General features: G+C 35.0%; 1 protein-coding gene across 1 annotated transcript in view; it reads right to left on the reverse strand.

Annotated features, from left to right (window-relative positions):
* LOC129224164 (zinc finger protein 431-like) overlaps positions 1 to 23,367 on the reverse strand; it is a 51,798-nt gene extending 28,431 nt beyond the window's left edge. Inside the window, exons 1-3 of the mRNA XM_054858581.1 lie at positions 23,183 to 23,367; positions 16,276 to 16,339; positions 15,540 to 16,157 (exon numbers count right to left, since the gene is read on the reverse strand). Coding sequence (XP_054714556.1) covers positions 15,540 to 16,157; positions 16,276 to 16,339; positions 23,183 to 23,367 — 867 coding nt within the window. The remainder of the gene's footprint in view (positions 1 to 15,539; positions 16,158 to 16,275; positions 16,340 to 23,182) is intronic.
* Positions 23,368 to 23,682: the final 315 nt, after the last annotated feature.

Genomic DNA, 23,682 nt, shown 5'->3' on the forward strand with positions numbered 1-23,682 from the left:
TTTTTCACTAATGAGGAGTTAAGTTCACAGGTACCCTAACTTTGATTTCTGTTCGTGTATATTCGATCAGCATTTCTTCCACAATGTTAACTTTTCATTTTTTTAAACATAAAAATCTATCTTGCAAGTAGGCTAGGTATTAACTTAGATTTCTTTTCATGTGTTGTGTTACTTTGCTGAAAGAATTAAAGCTCTAAAGTTGTTTTGTGGAAATGTTTAAGGCTTATTTTCTAGAAATTTTTATGTTCATGAATGTTCAGTTTAACCATTCGATTTAAGCATGCATTCCCCCAAAACATCTATCCAGTTTGTTGATTTTTACAATTGCACATTGTTTGAATATGTATTTGCATTATAAAGATAAAGATTACATTTTAGTCTTTCCCCTTGTTGTCAGATGGCACAAAAAGGCCCAATGCTGGGTTTGTTATTTGCATTCATGTTTTAGCACCTCATCTTTTACATTAGCAAGATGAGCACTACTATTAGTATTATTTCTCCCTAAAAGCTATGAAATCTCATATGCTGGAATTTTGGTTTTACCAATGTATTAAAAGTGTCTCACTTACTCCTCCATAATAATAAGCATTTTTTGGCATGATTTTTTTTTCAATTTCCCGATTGTTTTATTTAAATTCAAATGGTATTATATTTGCTTGAAAACTCAGCCCACTGTTGACTAAAAAGTGGTTTTGTTTAAAAATGCCAGGTTAATGAGAGTGCATATGTTAAGTTTTTCTCTCAGGTGTTTTCGTCCTGCCAGAATGTAGATGAGTTTTCTGGATTTGACGGAGTTATTAAGTATCAAGTTTTTGGAAAATCTAACATATTAAAATTAACTTAATGTTTTATAAGTCTCTGAATGCTGTAAATTTTGCAACAATTAAATATGAATCCAAGTTAGCCAACTATTACTCATAAAAGTTTGGCTTCAAAATTCACATTGTATGTATTTGATGTGTAGGTTTCACTAGTGCCGTACCAAGTAGCTCTTAGTTCGAGTTCAGAGCATCAACCTTGTTGACATACACTTTACCGAGCACTTAGAATGACACTAAACACTCATAATACAATATACAAATTATTCTTTTCCAAATATTTAATTGTTTTATAGTATGAAAGAGAAAATAGAGAATGAGAAACATCCAGAGAGGAACATTTTACTGCGACTACCTAATAAAATTGATGTAGTTTCTTTTTTATGTTCCTTCTCTGTCAAGCCAGTTTTTTTTTATTTTTTTTTATTGCAGTATCCTGTGTTTGTTAAGTATGTAAATATATAATTCATAAATTGTTATGAAAAACAAGATAGCAAATATTTATTTCTTTATTTTAGCAGAGAAGAAAAAAACCAAGCGGAAAAATTACTGAGAAAAACATTCAGGAGGAACTATTTAAATTAATGTAGTTTCTCTTTTATGTTTGTTTTCTGTGTTTTCGACATCTTTTAAAATTATATCCTTCAACACTCAAGCATATAAGGTAAGTATATCTTATAATTTAATAATTCCAAATGTGAAAACACATGCTTTATGCAGCATCAGTCCATTATTTTTGCAATTTTCTCATTTTTTGAATTAAAAAGTTTTCTTGGCTGTTTTTCAGAACAAAAATTAGAAAAGGGAGATGTTTAATTCAAATATTTTGGAACAGTTTGGACTTTTTGGTGAAAAGGTCTTCACGCCAGTTACATCTGCAATTGTGGTTATGGCTGCAATTTTCTTGAGTATTGTATACTCGACTGCAAGCTTACTTGACAATGGAGAAATAAGATGAGACCAAATGAAGGAAATAGTTCATTGTGTCTTTTCCGATATTCGGGTGAAATTACGCTCTACCGTTTAGAAATCAGATTTGTTCGTTAAACCCACGCATACTACCTTTTTTAGTCATAATTTCTGTCAATCTTTAAATATTTTCAATTTTACGAGCGAAGCAGCGCGGAACATTAAAACCATTTGAATCAAACACGCCAGCCAGTAGCAGCTCATACACAGGTGGTGATCTCCTCTTATTTGTGAAGCAGGTAGGGTGAGGAAGCTAGTAAGTGTGACGTTTTATCTGTTAACACGGTTTTTCTTCTGTGTGTCATGATGATGTCACTGTCCACTTAAGTTGCAGGCAAGTATAGTTCCAAATGTCATGATGTTATTGTAATTAAAATTCTAAATTTTTGCATTAAATTCTAAGTATTTTTTTCTGCTGTATTATGTATTAACAAAGTTCCAGATGTTGCATTGGCATTGCCAAAATAAGTATTTTTATAAATTGATTTTCTCCCAGTATTAATCAAAATTAGGGCAACAGGTTCTGCCATGAAAGTTGTGGTTAAAAATTAGTTGCGGCACATCAAAACCTGACTAGATAAAATTAAATAAATAATAATAATAAACCTGAATTTTTGACATCTTGAATTAAAATTAAGCTTTTTGCAATCATGAGTGTGCATGTACTGGTACGTGTGTTTTTGTGTATGTGTATTTGTAAAGATATGTGAATGTTTGAAGGCGTGTGTGTGCGTAAAGACGTGTGTATGTTTGAAGGTGTGTGTGTAGGATACAGAAGCAACCGCACAGCAGGAGCGGATTCTGGTGGTCAGTGCTGCTGATGGAGACCGTGCTTGCTGGAGAAGCAGGACCTGAGCCAGTCAACGGTGGTACTCCCGACGCTCCTTTTCAAAAATCAAAGGACTAACATCATTCACCGGTGAAGTGAAAACAAGAAGCAATTCCTGATTGCTGAAACCAAACATAGATGTTTTGTCCCTGTCAAATTTTCATGCAATTGTGATGTTTTGTTTGTATGCATTTTTTTAAATGTTAGTCAATAAAAACATTTTACAGTAATTTTGATGACATTAAAGCTTTTTTCACTGTGTAGAATTTAGTTTTAAAAAGTAGAGATTGCTGTGTGTAACTCATGTAAAGGAAGGAGCATATAAAGGTAGGTCATTTTGCCTAGGAATATCAAATTTTTATTGAAGTTCAGTTTTCAGATTTGAAATTCGACATCTTTTAAGAGATATGAAACAAAATAAATATTTTCATATTTGTCTATTATTTTTTTCCAGATTATACATGCATTAATCACAATGCATCATAATATTTTAGTGTTATAGTTAATTCTTTTTGAACACTTATCAAATAAACTAAACTTTATTAAGTATTATGCTTTATTAAGTATAAAACTTCCAAAAAGAAAGTGATACTTCAAAATTCAGAAAACTAGAATTTGCAAACTAAGATTAAATTTAATTCATTTTTTAGAGGAAATAGGAACCGTTTTGCAGAAAGGAGGGGGAAATACAGTCGAGCCCGCCTATTAGAATATCGGTTAACTGTATATCCTGCTTAATGCAACACATTTTCAATGTACAGAACCATTTATGTCTATTTTAATTCTGTTTAATAGAATATCCGGCATGTTAGAGTAATTTTTGTGGAAGACTGGCTATTCCATTAGGCGAGCTTGACTGTATTTGGAAAAAATCATAACACTGTGCAATAAAACATTTTATAGTGCACAAGTGATAAGAACTCATCCTTTGAGGATCATCAAGTCAATAGAACAAGGCTGTAAATAGAATGTTATTTTTATTAAAATTTTTGTGGCATATACTTTAAATCTATAGACAAACTTACACGTTTTAAGATTATTTTTTTTTTATCAGCAAATAAGTTATTTACAAATATTAACACTTTTATTCATAAGTATCAGGAACAAATCTTACTCATGGTGCCAAATAAGTTACTTAAAGTATTAAAGCTTTCGCACTTAACTACAGTTATTAACATTTTTCCGAATTATTATTAGCAGAGATGCTAAATTTAGGTGATTTATTCATCGACACCAAAGAGTTGCTACTTTTTAACTTGTAAAATTGGTTAAAGCAAATTACTTGGAAAGTCTGAAACAATATGCGAAAAAGTAAAAACTCCTTTTATAGGTACCCACAGGATGAAAACTCATCCTTTGATGATTATTGAAAAATGAAAAGTCTGTAAATAACTTATGAATCTAGACTTCATTTATTACTAAATTTTGTGGAATATATTTTAAAGCTGTAAACAGATTACAGGTTTAAAAATTACAATTTTTTATATCAATAAATTAATTTATTTGCAAATATAACACTTATATTCATGACAATCGGTGAAAAAAATCTAGAACAGTATGCAAAAAAATATTTTATAGGTAGGTATAGAATGAAAATTCCTCCTTTGAAGATTGAAAAAAAAGAAGAAAAGTTTATAAATGACTTTTATGACTGAAAACTTTATTTAAAACTTATTACTAATTTTTTTGAAATATATTTTAAAGCTGTAGACAAGTTTACAGGTTTCAAAATCACAATTTTTGTGTATCAATAAATAAGTTATTTGCAAATATAACACTTTAATTCATATTTATCAGTAAAAAGGATCGTCACTGCATTGCGAAAGCAAATTTAAGATATTTTCCAAATAACTTATTTTTTAATACACAAAAAGTTGCGTGTTTTAAACCTGTAAATTTGTTTCCAGCTTTAAAATATATTTAAAAACATGAAATCTATAAAACATTGATTCTAATATCTCCTATACATCTATATGATCAAAAATCCATATCTATAAGCAATTATAAAGACATCCAAAAGCTTTCTGGACATTACATCCTATGAATAGGAAAGAAATATCCTCTACATGTGCATGACCCATCCAGAATATCCCCTTCATATCTCTGAGATCGCCGCAGAACGTCTGGATATTTTGGATGTCACTGGAAGTTAAAAATTTTCAACCTTTCGACCACTGGTGGATATTCAATTAGACATTCGGACATCCCATGCACATGTTTTGTATTTGGCTCATATCCAGTTCTATGGCTAGTGGATCTCTTGTAGATAACTTTTAAAGATAGGTGGTTGTCTGGGTAGATGAAACATTTTTTTCATGGAGTACATTCAGAATCCTGTACAATAATTGTTTAAACACTAATACTCCGTTTCTGGATAGTACCTACATACAATTCCAGACCCCATATTGTGCGACATTCATTCAATAAAAAGCCATGTTTATCTTTACTAATAATAAAGCTGAAAGTCTCTCTGTCCGGAGGATGTCTGGATGTCTGTATGATGTCTGTGACGCGCATAGCGCCTAAACCGTTCGACCGATTTTCATGAAATTTGGCACAAAGTTAGTATGTAGCATGGGGGTGAGCACCTCGAAGCGATGTTTCGAAAATTCGATGTGGTTCTTTTTCTATTCCAATTTTAAGAAAAAAAATTTCATAAGATGGATGAGTAAATTACGAAATTATCATAACATGGAACCGTAACATGGGCCCAAGCCAACTGGCGAGATACGAAATTATCATAACGTGGAACCGTAAGATGGGTACAAGCCAACTGGCGAGAAAATTCACCATAAATTATTAGTAAATATACAGGCGAACCAAAAGACCTTTTGATTTTTTCTATTACGGGCAAAGCCGTGCGGGTATCACTAGTTTAAAATAAAACACAAAGTTAATCATTATTATGAATGGTAATTTGAATGTGGTTGAATGAATATGCTTTGCTGTTACAATGTTTGAAACAGGTTTTTCAGCAATACAGTAGAATACCTTTATAACGCCGACCTATATAACGCAATTCTCTATAAACCGCACAACTTTTCAGAAGTAAACAATAGGTTTTGAAGTTTAAAAAATCCCTTTGTTTTGCCTTGCTAACATAAAAATTGTTAGGAAAATTAAACTTTGAAACAGTTTTTCATCTTCCCATTATAATTCAAAGCTTTTAAATGAAATTATTCATAGTAAAAAGAAAATACCAGATGGCTCTTGAAAAGGCAGCTGTTACGCAAACCATGAAGCTACCAGAAGTACAAGATATTTCACTTTCATTTGATTGTGAGACATATTTATTTGTGAATAACTAATTCTATAATTAGTGCCTTACTACTCATTGCTGATAAAACCCACACTGTAGTGCTAATAAGATATATTCTGAATATTAGTTTCAAAATTTGTGAAACGACCTATGTAACGCCAAAACCTGTATAACGCAAAAGCTCTGGTCCCAAGGTGTGCGTTATAATGGTCTTCTACTGTATCAGTATCTATAGTGAATCGAATTGAAAGCCAAAAAAAAAAATTCTTCCATCCTATGCTGCAGAAGCTTTTGCAGCAGCTTGAGAGGAGGGGCTGTGGTCAGCTATCAAAGGGAACTAAGAGAAGAAGGACATTGGATATATACTACGGAAGGGCAATATGAATTAATATACTCAATTATTTATGCATTTTAATATTAAATTTGGATAATATCTCTATAGGTAGTGTAGGGCCGGATTTGGAAGTGTGGTGTATCCGGGGCAACGAAGGAGTGGAGGCTCCTAATCAGGATTCAAAAAGATAATATTTTCAAAATATATTCGGTACTTTGATATAGATCCGAATATTTTGATATATATGTGTACATCCGATATTTTCGATCAGCACTTTAATAGTAAATACATCCTGAAGTTACTGATATTTATTTTTACTTTCTTCTATATCTAATATATAGAAGAAGGTATTGGATTCGTGCAAATTTTCGAATTTCGAATTTTGACGGATTCGAACGTTTTGAGGTGTGCTGAGTCCATTTCGACTATTTTTGGAAAATGTCTGTCTGTCTGTGTGTGTGTCACGTCTGTGTGTGACCAGTTTTTTTGTGGCCGCTCTACAGCAAAAACTACAGCATGAAATCGAACGAAATTTGGTAAACATATGTGCCCCTATGTGAACTTGTGCCCATTGGTTTTTGGCGCGAATTCCTCCTAGGGGGGTGGAGCAATGGGACGTTTTTTTGAGTTACGCGTGCATGCTATTCCTCAGGAAGTAACTGGCGGAATCAAACGAAATTTGGTCCATATGTTGCCATTAACAGGAACAGGTGCTGATTCAATTTTGGTGTCAATAACTCAAACGGGGGTTGAGCTATACAACGTTTTTTGTCGTCAATTGTGACTGATGTATCTCAAGAAATAATGAACGGAATGAAATAAAAATTTATCGGCAAGTAGCCCTTAGTTGGTATAAAAGCTGATTTTATTTTGGTGTCAACAGCTAGAAAGGGAGTAGCGCAATCGCCCGTTATTTTTTTTTCCATTGTGAGTGCTCTATCTCAAGAAGTAATGCAACGTTCTGGTTGAAATTTGGAATATATGTGAATCCATATGTAAACAGGCTTTGGTTCAATTTTGGCGCCAATCGCGCCAAGAGGTGCTGATTTATTTTTATTATCATTATTTTTTTGCGAATAAAAATATTTTTATTAATACAAATACAAATACAAATGTGACGACCAGCAACAGGCTCTGGGCCACAAATACAAATACAAATGTGACGACCAGCAACAGGCTCTGGGCCCAGCTAGGCTGGTCCTAGTCAATTAATTAGTCCCCAATGAAGATCAATGGCCCTCTTAAAGCTATCCACTCCCTTGCTCATTACCGCCTCTTCCGGTAAGCTATTCCAAGTGCCCACGACCCTGCTAAAGTAGTAGTTTTTCCTGATTTCCAAGTTAGCCTGAGATTTAAATAGCTTAAAACAATGACCCCTTGTCCTGCTTTCCCCACAAAAATTTAATCCATTTACATCTTTCATTTTGATAAATTTAAATAACTGAATCATGTCCCCTCTGACTCTCCTTTGCTCCAGGCTATACATGTTAAGCCTATTAAGTCTGGTATCATAATCTAAATCTGAGAGTCCCCTTACTAATTTAGTTACCCTTCTTTGAACCCTTTCCAATACGAAAATATCTTTCTTCAGATAAGGCGACCAAAATTGAACAGCATACTCCAAATGAGGTCTTACTAAACTCCTATATAAAGGCAGAAGAACTTTCTTAGATTTGTTTGAAATAGATCTCTTGATGAACCCAAGCATTTTGTTGGCTTTGTTACTAGCAGTACTGCACTGTTGACTAAACTTGAAGTCCTGATTTATAAAGACACCCAGATCCATAACATTTTCTGCCTGATTTATGACTGAACCCTGTAAATGATATCTCATACGCTTATTTCCATGACCTAAGTGTAGCACTTGACATTTCCCTACATTAACTGCCATACCCCATTTATCTGCCCACTTAGTAATATGATCTAAATCCTCTTGCAGCTGTTTTACTTGTTCTTCATTTTCGACAATCCCCATAACTTTTACATCGTCAGCAAAACAATTCATGCTTCCAGAAATATTTTCATTGATGTCATTCATAAATATAATAAACAAAAGAGGCCCTAAAACTGATCCCTGAGGAACCCCGCTTAAAACATCACTCCAATTAGAATGATTTCCTCTCACAACTACTCTTTGCTTCCTACCAGTAAGCCAATTTCTAACCCAAAGTAAAGTTTTTCCTCCTATTCCAATGTCAGCTAACTTGCTGAGAAGAGCAACATGCGGTACCTTGTCAAAAGCTTTTTGAAAGTCAATATAAACAACATCCACACATTTTTTGTTATCTAAAGCTGAGGTAACCTTGTCGTAGAAATGCAATAAATTAGTAGTACAGGATTTACCTTTCCTGAAACCATACTGCAAACTAGTCAACAGACTATTAGTCTCTAAGAACTTCATGATCTTAATTTTGATCAAAGTTTCGAAAATCTTACAAATCACCGAAGTCAAACTTACAGGTCTATAATTCCCAGCAATACCTTTAGACCCCTTCTTGAAGAGTGGCGTTATGTTAGCCAGTTTCCAGTCCTCTGGCACCGTCCCCGAGTTATAAGAAGCATTGAAAATATTCAAAATAACATCCACTAATTCCTCTGCACATTCAACTAAAATTTTTGGATAAATATTATCTGGTCCCGGAGCTTTAGTTGCTTTAATCTTTTTCAAATGAAATAAAACCTCCTCCCTGGAAAATACAAAATCCTCAAGCTGTATAATAGCTTGTGTCTTGTTAGTGTCAACTGTTGAGATACAGTTATCGTTAAACACACTGGAGAAAAAGTTATTCAGAACATTTGCAATATCCCTATCGTTTTGGATTAAATTTCCATACTCATCAACCAAAGGCCCAATTTGATTGTTTCGAGCTTTCCCAGAATTAGCGTAAGCAAAAAACCTCTTAGGGTTCCCATCAATGTTATCTGCCAGCCTTTGCTCCAATTCCCTTTTCTGAATCCGTACCAAATACTTAAAATTTCGCCTTGCCTTACCATACTGGAGCCTCTCCGCACTCTGACCAGTTTCTTTAAACTTACGAAAAGTGGCTTGCTTATAATTAAGAGCTTCTTTAGTCTCCCTGGAGAACCACATAGGCCAAATTTTGGTATTAACACCTTTTCTCCTAAATGGAACATAGTCCCCAACGGTTTTAGCAAGTTTATCCTTAAATTCCGTCCACTGCTGATCTACGTCGCTATTTTCCAACCCTGACGAAAAAACCTCTTTCAAGCTCTGCCTAAGTGCAACAAAATCAGTGTTTCTGAAATTGGGCACAAACCTAAAATTATCATCTTTGCACACTTCAAATTTAACCCGGAATCTAATGCTGTTATGATCACTATCTCCAATATGCTCCCCTACACTCAATCCCTGAACAAAACTACCTATGTCACAAAAAACTAGATCCAAAATTGCCTCCTCTCGAGTTCCCTGAGTTACAACTTGATCTAAGAAACAGTCACCAATTACTTTTAAAAATTCCTCTTCTTTGCCATTACCAGGATAAAAATTATTCCAATCAATACCCGGAAAATTGAAATCCCCCATTATGATAACGGATCCCTTACTGGACATGTCACTAATAATACGGTACATCTGTTCATCTTGTCCCTGGTTTGAATTAGGTGGCCTATAAATGTTTCCAAAGCGTAGCTTTTTGCCCTTACTGCTCATCAACTCCAGCCAAACCATATCAATATCAGTAGGCTTATCATTTATGACCAATTCATTGCAAATAAAATTGTCTCTAACATAAAATAAGACCCCACCACCTCTTTTACCTACTCTATCCTGTCTGAACAAATTATACCCAGCAATATGTAATAACTCTGCATCAGATTCGGTAGCCCATGTCTCTGTAATTCCAATAACATCCAACTTCTCATCCATAACTATGCTTTTCAGTTCATCCATCTTGTTCCTAATACTGCGAGCATTGGTATAGAAAACTTTAAGCATGCCTAAGTTGCTTTTATTTAACACCCTGAAATTTCCTAAATTACAATTGTTAACATTACTACTCTTGTTCGTCACTTTATTTCCATTTCTAGCAATACCCGAAAAAATTTCATTCTCTCGATACCTGATGCTTGAACCATGCCCCCCATTCCAACTTAGTTTTTTGACTCCGAATCCCTTAAAATTAATCCACTAACCATTTTGACCCCTGTAGAGCTCAGATGCAGGCCATCCCTAGCAATCCAATCCCGTTTACAATGACTCCATACATCAATGAACCTGATACTGCGCTTTTCGCAAATTGACTTCAGTAGCAAGTTCATACACCTCGCACGTTGATTTAGCCAGCTCCTATGCACTCCATACCTGGGAAGCAAACCAACCACTTGGACATTCGTCGAAAAGCTGGTTGCTTTATCCAACAGGGATTCCCATTCCCTAGAAAACTCCTCATTTTTACTGTGGCCTACATCATTTGTTCCCACCCACAAAGTAACCATGTCCTCCTTATTCAATACTCCCTTCTTTTCAGCAACCATATTAACGTCTTTTACCCGAGCCCCTGGTAAACAACACCTAGCCACCTTACGCTTTACTCTCCCAACTGTGTTACCCACCTCCCTTACCATAGAGTCCCCCAAAATTACACCCTTAGTTTCCCAATCTAACTCCTCATTTGAAACTTCCCCCTGAATCTCTGGAACATTTATACCCTCTACAACTGGCCTACACCCTAATGCTAACTGGGCTTCCAAAACTAGCATCTTAAGTCTTAAGTCTGAGAGTTCAGCACATTTAGTGCAAATATAATCCTCCTCAAAAACAGACTCATTTTCCCCCTTATACAGGCAGAACATATGACATAAATCACAAGAGATCCACCTGTCCCCCTTCCCACTCTTTACCTCTTTCATAATGCATATAACACCCATTTCTACTCAGTAATTATGTTCCAAAAGGCAAAACACAGTGGCGTAGCTGGACCCGACTTTCGGGGGGGGTTACTTCTTTTATATATATATATATATATATATATATATATATATATATATATATATATATTATATATATATATATATGTATGTATGTATATATATATATATATATATGTATGTATGTATATATATATATATATATATATATATATATATATATATATATATATATATATATATATATATATATATATATATATATGTATGTATATATTTATATATATATATATATATATATATATGTATGTATGTATATATATATATATATATATATGTATATATATATATATATATATATATATATATATATAATATGTATGTATGTATATATATATATATATATATGTATATATATATATATATATATATATATATATATATATATATATATATATATATATATATATATATATATGTATGTATATATATATATATATATATGTATATATATATATATATATATATATATATATATATATATATATATATATATATATATAATCACTTGGAATTTTTTCCTTTTCTTCTTTTTTTTCTTTCTCTTCTCTCTTCTTTTTCTCTTCTTTTTTTTTTTTTTGAGACTAACGTTTCGGGGGGGGGGTTTTGTCCCCAAAACCCCCCCCTTAGCTACGCCCCTGGCAAAACAGAAAGATAAAAATGCAAAAAAACACAGAATAAATACTAAAAACAGCAGTAAATAAAGAGTTGCTACACCCAATAAAGCACACAAGATCAAAAACCAGGAGATCACCACATGTTAGGCTTAGCTCCAAAAAATGCAAAAACACTTCAAGAATACAATAACAGCTAAAATGAGCCCCCAAAACACAATAAAACTAAATTACATGATAAAGTGCAGTAAAAAAACCTAAAACTAGACAGTAATAATGAAAAATTATAGTAAGAAAACACTTATCAAATTAGCAGCAATAACACTCCCTGCATCACAGGCGCCCTCTAGTGGCCAAAACAGCAATAACAATAAGAAAGATAAATCGTAATAGATTGTCGTCTGCTTATTTCTCGTGATTTTAATTGTATGGAAATGATCGGAAATATTATTTCAATGATTTAAAATTTTTAACTGTTGCCATCTTATGTTTGTTAACAAATAAAATATTTGTAATTAATTCAAGCAAGGCTTTTAAAATAACTTTCAAATTTCGCTCTTTGCTTTGCTTTTGCAATAATTCAGACATTTGGATGGTCGTCAAGTTTTTGCATGTGTAATTTTGTTTTTGTTGGGAATATTGCTTCCTCGTCAAGCATGGGGAGGGATCAGAAAAAAAAAGAAAAATATAGAAGAAAGTTTCGTGATGGCCACAACATACTAGTTTTATATTATTATTGTTATAATTTATAGGGGAGAAAAAACGTAAAATTTGCTGACCCGTGAAAGTTAGGATATTTTGTAAAAATTTTACTGTGGGGGCCCCTTTGTTGTGGAGGCCTCAGGGCAGTAGCCCCGCCTGCCCTCCCTTAAATCCAGCCCTGAGTATATATGCTAAACTTTAGAAATGTGTTAATAACCTGTAGTGTCTTTTTAAAATTTAGTTTTGTCGTCGTGTTCAGCGGTTGATCAAGGTTATTATTTTTTGGTTCGCATTAAAAAAAAGATTTCCATGGACTTTTTCTCCAGATATTTTTTAAACATATTTTTGTGAAAAAGATCCTGTCATATTATGTAGAGCACATTTAGCTATCACAAATCTAACTTGAACTCCCTTTTTGTCGGATGTCTTTTCATCCATAAGCTCATTATTTTTTGCATTGAAAAAGGCGTTCCCTGTAACGCCGAAACACGTGTCTGCAGTAATTTACAAATTTGTGCTTCTTCTAACGTTGTTTTGTCTTACTTTATTGAACTCCCTTTTGTTCGAAAGGGCTTCACTAGGAGTGACTTGGAAGCTGGAGGTTGTTGTTTTTTACTGATGTTTCAGACAAATGGATTGAGCTTATAGGTGAGGAACGAATTGCTTTTGCAAATGAAATTTTGTAAAAGGTCCAATCTTAAGATAGGAAATTTTGTGAAGTGGCCGCTTTTACGGCATAGAATTTTGTGAGAGGACTGCAAATCAGACCAAACTTGAAGCTGAAATGACCCCTGGGAGGGATTAGGAAGTGACTTCTTAAGCACAAAGACACAGGTTCGAACCCAGCTCCAGTTGGTGGATTGTCAGTCAAGATACAGAAAATCGACAGCATCCATGCCGTATGATTATGCGGCCTGGATTGAATTATGAATGAAGATTGATTGAACACTCGTTTTACTTTGAGAACTCTTGGCAAAACTCCTAGTGCGGTTTCGCATCTAAGGAAGTACAAGTGCCTCCATCTAGCGGAAAACTGGCCGTCAAATTCTCGTGGTAGTGGCATCTGCCAATAGTGATGCTTCAGGACAAAATGGTTGCTACATCAGAGGATTGTAGAAGGTCTTTAAAGGGTAAAGTCTATAATGCAACCCCATTAGAAGGAGAAAAACATATGAAAATTTAGCAGGGTTCGTACTCAATTTCAGAAAGAAAATGAAGGAGTTTTGAAGGAATAAAATGAGATTTTGCAGGAGTACTAACAGGCTGTCACCAAATGATGTCACACTTTTCCAACAAATTTGACCCCTTCCCCTTCATCACAAAGTGTCAAACTTCAGCTAACTCCTCCTCCTGTCACATGTCAAATTTTTTATAAACATATTGTTACAATAACTGTGTGATGTCACTTTTGTCACCCTCTCTCTTCCCCTTGTCACAATTTCATGAGCCCAGTCATAAAACTTGAAAAAAAGAAAAAAAAAGCCAATCACCAACATGTTTTACTCTTCACTTATGAAATGTCTTAGTCTTCTAATAAAATTTTCACCTTCAAATTTTATGATTTAACTATGATCAATTTTTAAATTACATTTTTCTGAAAATTAAATGCACAAAATTACTACATTAAAATTGCCCTTGTCATGACGTTAGTTGTCGATCAAAGTATTTTAAGTTACTGTCATAGAGGAAGACTATGTGGTCTTGAACTAGAAAGAAGGAGTTTTGAAGGAGTTAAAACCAAAATGAAGGAGTTTGAAGGGTCCTTCAAAAAAATTTCCTAAATGAAGGAGTATTGGAGGAGTTTTGAAGGAGCGTACGAACCCTGTTTAAGTTCTCATGATTTTATATATATCTGTTTAGTGTTAAATCTTGCATTGAGTAATTATAATTTTCATAGCCATATTAGTGCATAAAAATGTTATATTTAAATTGTATAAGGGTAGTTATAACAACTGACAGCATATTTAAAACCGGCAAAATCGATTCGAAAAACATGTAAAAATGATTTTAAAAAAAAAACAATCACCAGATTTCAATCAAGATGAATAAAATCAATGAACCGAACCATTGCTTTCACATAATAACTGCTTCGCTACATGATTGCTGTAGCAGACATTTATACTACGAGGGCTGTTTTTTTTTTCAACTTCCAATCGTGCCGCTAGACGGCAGGGCGAGTGGCATCGGCCAGCAATGCATGGCTGTCGACTGCGCACCTCTCCCACTACAACCTCACTCGTTTTCGGGCGTCCGACGCCATTACCAGTTTATCTAGCGACACACAAACATGGCTACCATGATAGAATCTCCCGCCAAGTGTGAGTTGCGAAGTGTCATTCGCTTCTTGCAAGCTGAAGGGATATCCGCAGCAGAAATTCACCGTAGAATGAAACGAGTATACGGTGAAAGCTTTATGAGTGACAGTGTGATTGGTGTAGGAAATTTAAAGATGGACGAGGTGACATTCATGATGAAGAGGGGCCAAGGACGAAAGTCGGTCACAAACAAAGACATCATTGATTGAGTTGACCAAATTGTAAGAAGCAATCGGAGGTTTACGATTACGGACCTATCCGATCAGTTTCCTGATATTTCAAGGTCAGCCCTATACACTATCGTAACTGACAAGTTAAGTTACAAAAAACGCCATGAAAACCCATCTCAAATCACTGGCGGCATTCTATGAAGAAGGTATTACGAAGCTAGTACCCAGGTATGAAAAATGCCTCAATTAAATGGCGATTACGTTGAAAAGTAACTAATAATGTGCCTAACTTTTGATAATAAATTTATTTAATTACTCTCACTAGTTTTATTTTTATACCACATCGGAAGTTGATAAAAAACAGCCCTCGTATAAAAAATATTTTCACCCCAAGGGCTATGATTTGTTAGCTGAGGTATGAGATATCACGGAACAAGAGTTTCTCATGTGTCTTTCCATTTCTGATCTGCGAGTGAACTCTTTCATGCAGTAGTCGCACGAGTGAGGCTTCTCGCCAGTGTGGGTCCTTATGTGTCTTTTCAAAGTCGACGCTTCGGTAAACGTCATCGGACACATTACGCAAGCGTACGGCTTCTCCCCGGTGTGACTTCTCCTGTGTCTCTCCAGGATCGAAGTGAAAGAAAAAGACTTTGAACAGAATTCACAGGCGTACGGCTTCAAACCATGATTGAGGTTGATATGTCTCTTCAAACGTGAAACTGTTTTGAATTCCTTGGAGCAATGATCGCACGAAAACGTATCGCCGGGAGACAGACTCGTATGCGACTTGGAGTTGGATACTGTCTCCGAGCAACCGGCACCTTTTCTGCCGGTATGCACTTTATTATGTGCGTTTAATTGGTACAAATCGTAAAACGCCTTCGGGCAGTAGTCGCACGAATATGTCTTTTCTTCTCCAGTGTGGACCCTCATGTGTTTCTTCACGTACGAAGCTTGAGAGAATGCTTTAAGACAGTAACTGCACGAAAAAGGCTTTTCGCCGGTGTGAACTTTTATGTGTTTCTGTAAGTGTGAAGCTTGCGTAAATGTTGATAGGCAGTACCCGCAGGAGTATGGCTTTTCGCCGGTGTGGACTCTTATGTGCTTTCTTAAATTTGCAGCTTGAGAGAAACCCTTTGAACAAGATGCACACACGTAAGGCTTTTCGCCGGTGTGGACTCTGTTGTGTCTTTTCAGCTGTAAAGCATCAGGAAAACTCTTAGAACAGTATTCACACACATGCTGCTTGACGTCACCATGGATGTTGGAACAATACGCCATTGCTGAGCAGTGACGGGGTTCGTAAAAAAAACACCTGACTGCCGATTCTTGCAGAGACGGATTTGATGTTCTCGAGGCAATCAACAGAACCGTAATACCTTCAATAAAAACCATAAATTAGAGTATGATTCTTCAGTTCATATTGGATTCGATTTTCAATTCATACTGCAGAGCATTTCTTCAATAAGAATTTATATACCTACTGTGATGGGAAATTTTAATCAAAACAGTTCACAACCTAGTGACTTTTTGTGCTGAAGAAACTTCAGACTGGTATTAGGATAAATTATAGTTAGAGTTTGTCATTAGAATGCTTACCTTTGTCTGTGTGTTTTGATTAGCATACTCTGCTTTATCAACGAAACAGCTATGAAGATGGTTACAAAATTAGCAAAGCTAATATTTTGAGGCCGCGGTATCGAAAATTGAACTTATGATGAAAGTTTTCTGTTAAACCTAATGCATATATAGACGTTTAGATACATAGTTCAAACTTTTTCAAAGGTCTTCTTTTCAATCTACTAAAGAAAATGCTTGCTGCTAACCTTTTTTTACTTCAAAACTATTAAAATTCAAATTCACTGTCACATTTGCATTTTTAACCCACTTGCACCGCCTTTTATTATTCCCTCAAAACATACTTGAAGCAACGTAATTGTACATGAGCCAACGTTCCCAGAATTCAATGTTGCAATTGGTTCCTAAGCAAAGTGGGAAAAAACAAAGACTGCAACAAGTAGAGACAGTATCATTCCATACCACTGAGGACAATTCATAAATTGGTTGAATGATTGTGAGATCAATGAAAAGTCGAAGTCCAGTCTTAGACAGTCCTGTGGCTGCCTTTTGATTAGTAGCACTAAGTTCTGAAATATTAGATGCCAGTTCACTAGCAATGTCTTTGCTCACATTTTCAAAAACTGAGAGCGGGAAGAGAACTGGGGAAAAAAAAAAAGACTTCTAGTTGTTACTTCCCTCAACTACTGAAGGATGTAGTCCATCAAATAAACAAACTTGTTAACAGCATCCAATTAACATCTTCTTTTATATGTACATTGGTTAAACACTTATGACAGTTGTTAACAGCACACTTGTTAACAGCATCCAAATAGCATCTTCTTTTATATATGTACATTGGTTAAACACTGATGACAGTTGTTAACAGCACACTTGTTAACAGCATCCAAATAGCATCTTCTTTTATATGTACATTGGTTAAACACTTATGACAGTTGTTAACAGCACACTTGTTAACAGCATCCAAATAGCATCTTCTTTTATATGTACATTGGTTAAACACTTATGACAGTTGTTAACAGCACACTTGTTAACAGCATCCAAATAGCATCTTCTTTTATATGTACATTGGTTAAATACTTATGACAGTTGTTAACGGTACACTTGTTAACAGCATCCAAATAGCATCTTCTTTTATAAGTACATTGGTTAAACACTTATGATAAAAGTGAGCTTACTTTTCAAGTTTCTGTCAATATGAAAATGAACAAAGCTTTCTTTGCAAAAAGTGATGTTCTTCGGGAAATTTGAATAGAATCGAGAAATTACATGATTTAACTATCACTGGTGGCATCACAAAAACAGAAATTAGACTTGTAGAGCCATACATCCCTACCTTTTCAGTCTTGAACTTAATAACTTAGGAAAATTGTACTTGCATTTCATTTCCCATTTACTTTGAAGCAATTTGTCGCATCAACGTGCATTTGAAAGGCATGACCTGATGCAGAAATCAAAACACCATGCTTCTTTAAATCTGATGTCATGCAGTACAGGCTATGACTGAAAATAAATGAAAACAATTAGTGCACACCAAAACGTAACAACATAGGGTAGATAACACTCAATTTCAATGCCCAAAGAAACTATTTTGATGGCAAAAAAAGGTTAAGTGTGCAAAATAAAATTACTATCCAGTATCAAGACAAGCTATTTCTGAAGCATAATTTTCAAGAACATCCAACCTCTGCACATCTTATTTCATTTTTCTGTACTAAACAGTCCGCTGCTTTTGATTTCTTATTCATGTCCACAAAAGCATGAAGATGAAACAGGCCAACATGTGCAGTAAATTGGATATAGTTACAGGGCTCGAAATTAACAGACGTCTACAGGTCCGGGACCACAACTTTCTAACCTGACCCACATTTGCGGAAAACATTACGAGTCGAAATCCAATTGCCATTCTAGTCCAATTTGGCTACCAACATTTTTCCATATTGACCTCTTCTCTGAATTTTACGCTGTGGTTTCTCCGTCAATCAATCTTTTACTCGAAAGCTCTTTCACAGAATTCCATCCTTTATCCAGCGGAGTCAGCGACCATACTCTGTGCTGTTAGTACAATTCTAAAAGGATAGGAAAGGGTAAGATAAATGTACCTGAGGGCAAGAACCGATTTACACACCTGGTTGCCCTGGGCACTGACAGATATGGTGCCCCCCCCCCCACCACCACACAAAAAATATAAAGGTAAGTGTTGGATATTATTTTGATAGAAAGAAAACCTTTAAATATCGATTTCATACAAAAAAAGCTAATAATTAAGGTGTTTTGCAAAGAAATCATTTAATATAAATCTAAAATAATTTTATGGTTTTCATGTTATAAACTTTTTTACAGTCGCAGATGGAAAAACTATGATACAAATGGTAAAGGTAAATCATAATGTGCTTTCTGCGCATCAAAGATTCTTTATATATTTTTGCCTTTGTTTTCTTGTAGTAAATTCATCTATAATGTCCTCATAATCTCCTCATAATCCATTAGTTTTAGGTCAAACTTCCTTCTATTGATAAAAGAACTAATGAAGATAATTTACCACCAGAAATGATAGTACGAAAAGGACACTTAATTCTCTGCAATAGCGAAAATGATCGTTCTTCACAACGATTGCCTAATACGCTTTCATTTAATTTAAAAAAAAATGTCAAATGACAATTTTTTTTTGTTCCCTTTAGTTAGAGGTCCCGAGCACTGGTCCCCAAAAAAACAAAATTGATGACAGAAATTTGGTGCCCCCTTTTCTTTGCTGCCCCGGGCCCCGAATGGGACACTTAATTTTTTTCAATAGCGAAAATGATCGTTCTTCACAACAATTGGCTAATATGCTTTCATTTAATAAAAAAATTGTTAAATGACAAATTTTTTTTTGTTCCCTTTAGTTAGAGGCCGCGAACACTGGTCCCTAAAAAAAAAATTGTTGACAGAAATTTGGTGCCCCCTTTTCTTTGCTGCCCTGGGCCCCGAATGGGACACTTAATTCTTTTCAATAGCGAAAATGATCGTTCTTCCCAACAATTGACTAATATGCTTTCATTTAATAAAAAAATTGTCAAATGACAAATTTTTTTTGTTCCCTTTAGTTAGAGGCCGCGAACACTGGTCCCTAAAAAAAATTTGGTGACAGAAATTTGGTGCTCCCTTTCCTTTGGTGCCCCGGGCCCGGAACCCGAATGCTCTGCCATAAATCATTCCCTGCCTGAGGAGAGTCCTCTAGAAGAAGAAGAAGGCACCATGACATATTTTGCACATGCTGCTCACATGTTGAAAGCAGGATATTTTAAACAGACCTGACAGACAAGAAGCTTTTTTTTCACCTCTTTTCAAAAATAATGGATTTATTGCTCCCAAGGTATTCAAATAATAATTTAGTTACTTTATTATGTACTTTTCAAATAAAGAAAACTTAAAAGATTTATTTACTAGAATTAATTTTCATTATGTGAATGTTAACATTAGAAAATAGGTGATACAGAAACTCTTTAGGAATTAAAATAATGGCAATAGCACCTCAGTGAGTGGACATCCACCTAAGTCGATATGTTTTCACTGTACATCATAGACAAAGTGAGTATCTTGAGAGTTGCAATGGTGAATGGAACGCATAACATTTCACTGGTAGAGCAAATATTTTTAGGCGTCTTCAGTTAACTTTCAAAAAACAAAAGAATTTTCACAAAAATGGACAATTTTTATAAAATACAGAAAACTGTAAAATTATCTCTGCTATTTATCAAATACTGTATCATATAAGCACTAACATACACAATTTCTTTTTGTCAGTGGAATATAACTCTTGGGGGAAAAAAACTATAGAGAGAGCATACCTATTACTTTAGAATGCAGGGGTGCCCAACTAGCGGGAAGGGGGGTGTCATGGCAAATTTTTTAGGAGGGGGTGTTTTGAGCTTTATATTTCCTTTGCTCTTTTGGTGGAGGCTTTATGATATTTATGGGAGATGCACTCTTGCTCTTAGGGGGGGGGGTATCCCTGTTAGAATCCATTGTAAGCAGTGTGAAATTCCTTACAGCTGTCCCTTATTTAATGCGGGGCAGGGGGCACGAAAGCACCGTACACTTAAGGACTGAATAGTCATGTTAAAATAAGGGCTAGGTTCCATAGATAAAAAATACTTCATTCTAGAGACGAGGACAAGCATGTATAAAAAATTGCATGATATTTCAATATATATGACACCAGTGCATAAGAAAACTTGAATGAACATACTGTTTATTTTTTTAAAAACAGGTGCTCTGTTGGAAGTCACTAATCATTTTTTTCTGAAATTCTTCGTTGGGCATTAACGCTTTTTCTTCATTCATCTTTTGCAATAGTCACGGAATGTTTGTAAAATTTTGATAAGAAAATTTTTGGTCTGCAATTATGTGACCCGCGGAGCTGATCTTACTTGGTCCGTTGTTCTGTATCCTTGACATTGGTATCATACCACCCATAAGCCTGGGCTAAAGCAGAACTACATGTACAATATACCAGACAGCCCCTTTATCACATCGTGGGATCTCAGGATATGATAATGGGGCTGTCTGGTGTATTGCATAAATATATTTTTTGCTTTAGAAAAATTTAAAATTGTGATGATAGAATCTGAATTATAAATGAAAATTTTGAAGCTTGAGTGTACACATTATCTGTCTAAAAAATGTTTGAGAGCATATGGCGTACATAGATCATAGGGAACACACCTGATATAACATTTCGTTTGTAGAACGGATATTTTTAGAAGTCGTCAGTGGAATGGATCTCTCGAAAAAATATCATAAGTCAAGCATATTTGGAATGCATCATATGTAGAGTGGATTGTTTTCAGACAGTCGCACCCAATTTACAGTCCATTGGCCACATATGGCCCGCGCAGCTGATCCACACAGCCCCTTGTTCGGTTGGAATTACAAACTATCAATCAAAATACTTGAGACGTTCTTCAAATGTTCATGAACATTACTCATCAAATATTGGAATGCAAACGGATATCTGGTTAACATGCTACATCCAGTTAGTATGCCAGCTAATTCGCCAGACATAATACAATTACAGGGTTCGTACTCAATTTCAGAAATAAAATGAAGGAGTTTTGGAAGAGTTTTGAAGGAGTAATATGAGATTTTGAAGGAGTACTAACGGGCTGTCCTTAAATGATGTTGCCCTTTTTTTTCTCAAAACGTTTGATCCCCTTCCCCTTTGTCACGAAGTGTCACACTTAATCTTACTACTCCTCGTCACATGTCATATTTTATAGACATATTGTTATAATAACTGTATGATGCCTCCTCCCCCCTCAAGGCACGACATTACTTGTGGATGACTCATTTTACATATCATAACTGCGATTTGCTAAACGATTGTTTTTTTAACACAATCACTTATAGTACATCTGCTTATGTATTTTTAAATATTTAAATAATAATTAGACAAACTGACTTTCGCAGCTGAGAGTGTGGTGAATGGAAAAGCAATAATCATAATACTTTAAAAAATAGCCAAGCACCATTTAAGCATGGTTTACTGCTTATGAAATGTCTTAGTCAACTAATAATATTTTCACCTTCAACTTTTATAACTTCTATGATAAATTTGTAAATTATATATTTATGAAAAAATAAATATACGAAGCTACTACATTAAAATCGCCCTTGAGATGAAGTTAAGTTGTCGATCGAAGTATTTCAAGTTACTGTCATAGAGGAAGACTGTGTAGTCTTTAACTAAGAAAGAAGGAGTTTTGAAGGAGTTCAAACCAAAATGAAGGAGTTTGAAGGGCCCATCAAAAAAATTTCCTAAATGAAGGAGTATTGGAGGAGTTTTGAAGGAGCGTACGAACCCTGAATTATCTGGCAATAAACAAGATCAGAAATGAAATAATTGAGAAATGATGTAAATGAAACCAAAAACTAGCTATATGTGGACAGTGGCGCCACAAGAGCAAAAGTAGACATCTGCGATGCAGTTTTGCGAGGCCCTTTTAATCATAAAATATTCTCAGAAAAATAACTGAATTCATAAAGCTAATTTTTGTACTAACTATTGGCACTTAGAATGATCAATTCACTTCTTAATTGCTATTATAAAAAAATTTCATGACTAGTAGCACAATTAAAAAATTTTTGGTAGTGGGAGGAGAAGGCATAGTGAAAGGAAAAAATGACCCGATAGAAAGGGGGGTCCGGGGCTCTCATCCAGAAAAATTTGAAATTTGTAGTTTAAAAACGCCATTTTAGGCTTTCTTAACTGATGTTAGGGGGAAAAGGTATGGGGGGGGGGGGGTTCTTAGCGGAAATTTCTAGAAAGTAAAGCTTTAAAAATGCAATTATAGGCCATATTTATTGACTTAAGGCCAGAGGCTGTCCCGATCGATTTTTTTTTCTTTAACAGGTCGAAATCAATTCCTCCTCCCCCCTGCAAGTTCTCGAAATTGAAGTTTCAAAGACAGAGTTTCAGACAAATTTTTACGGGATGGAGGTCCTGGAGCTCTTTCTTGGAAAAATTTTGAAAATTATGGTCCTAAAAACTTAACACATTGACTGTGTCGTCGACAGCCTATATATGGACTCCCTGCGCTAAGCTAATTATTTGAAACAATTTGAAGGAAAACAGTTTTATTGGACTCTTTCATGAATAATACAGCATATAATGAAGGTGTACATGAACAGGCTCAGGGTTGGTGAAATTAGTCTCTTCGTTGTTGATCTCCCTGTCGCTCAAGTTGCAACTGTCCCTGTCACTGTCATCATCGTCAACTAGTCCATCATCCGATAAAGTGACATATTTCACTGCATCTTCGAGCGATATATACTTACGTTTGCTCATTTTACGTTTTTATTTACTCACAGACTACAGCACAAAAAAATCGCTATCTCGTTTGATAGCGCACACGCCTGCTTGCATCAGAAAATGTTTTCACAGCAAACGCAGTAGTGGCACCGTGTTCTCTTTTTGAACCTTGTCTAAATGTTCGTTTATGGGCAGCAGAACAGCCAGGAAAGCCAATGGAACCCGCTCAAAAAATATAGCAACATGTCGGCTGGAGGACAAGTTATCTCGTACCTAGCGCATACAGCATAATTCTAAAGGACGAGTTATCTCGTCCCCAGCAGGCAATGTGTTTAAGCAATATATTCTGTA

Source organism: Uloborus diversus, chromosome 6 (genome assembly GCF_026930045.1).
Source record: "Uloborus diversus isolate 005 chromosome 6, Udiv.v.3.1, whole genome shotgun sequence".
NCBI classification, from domain to species: domain Eukaryota; kingdom Metazoa; phylum Arthropoda; class Arachnida; order Araneae; family Uloboridae; genus Uloborus; species Uloborus diversus.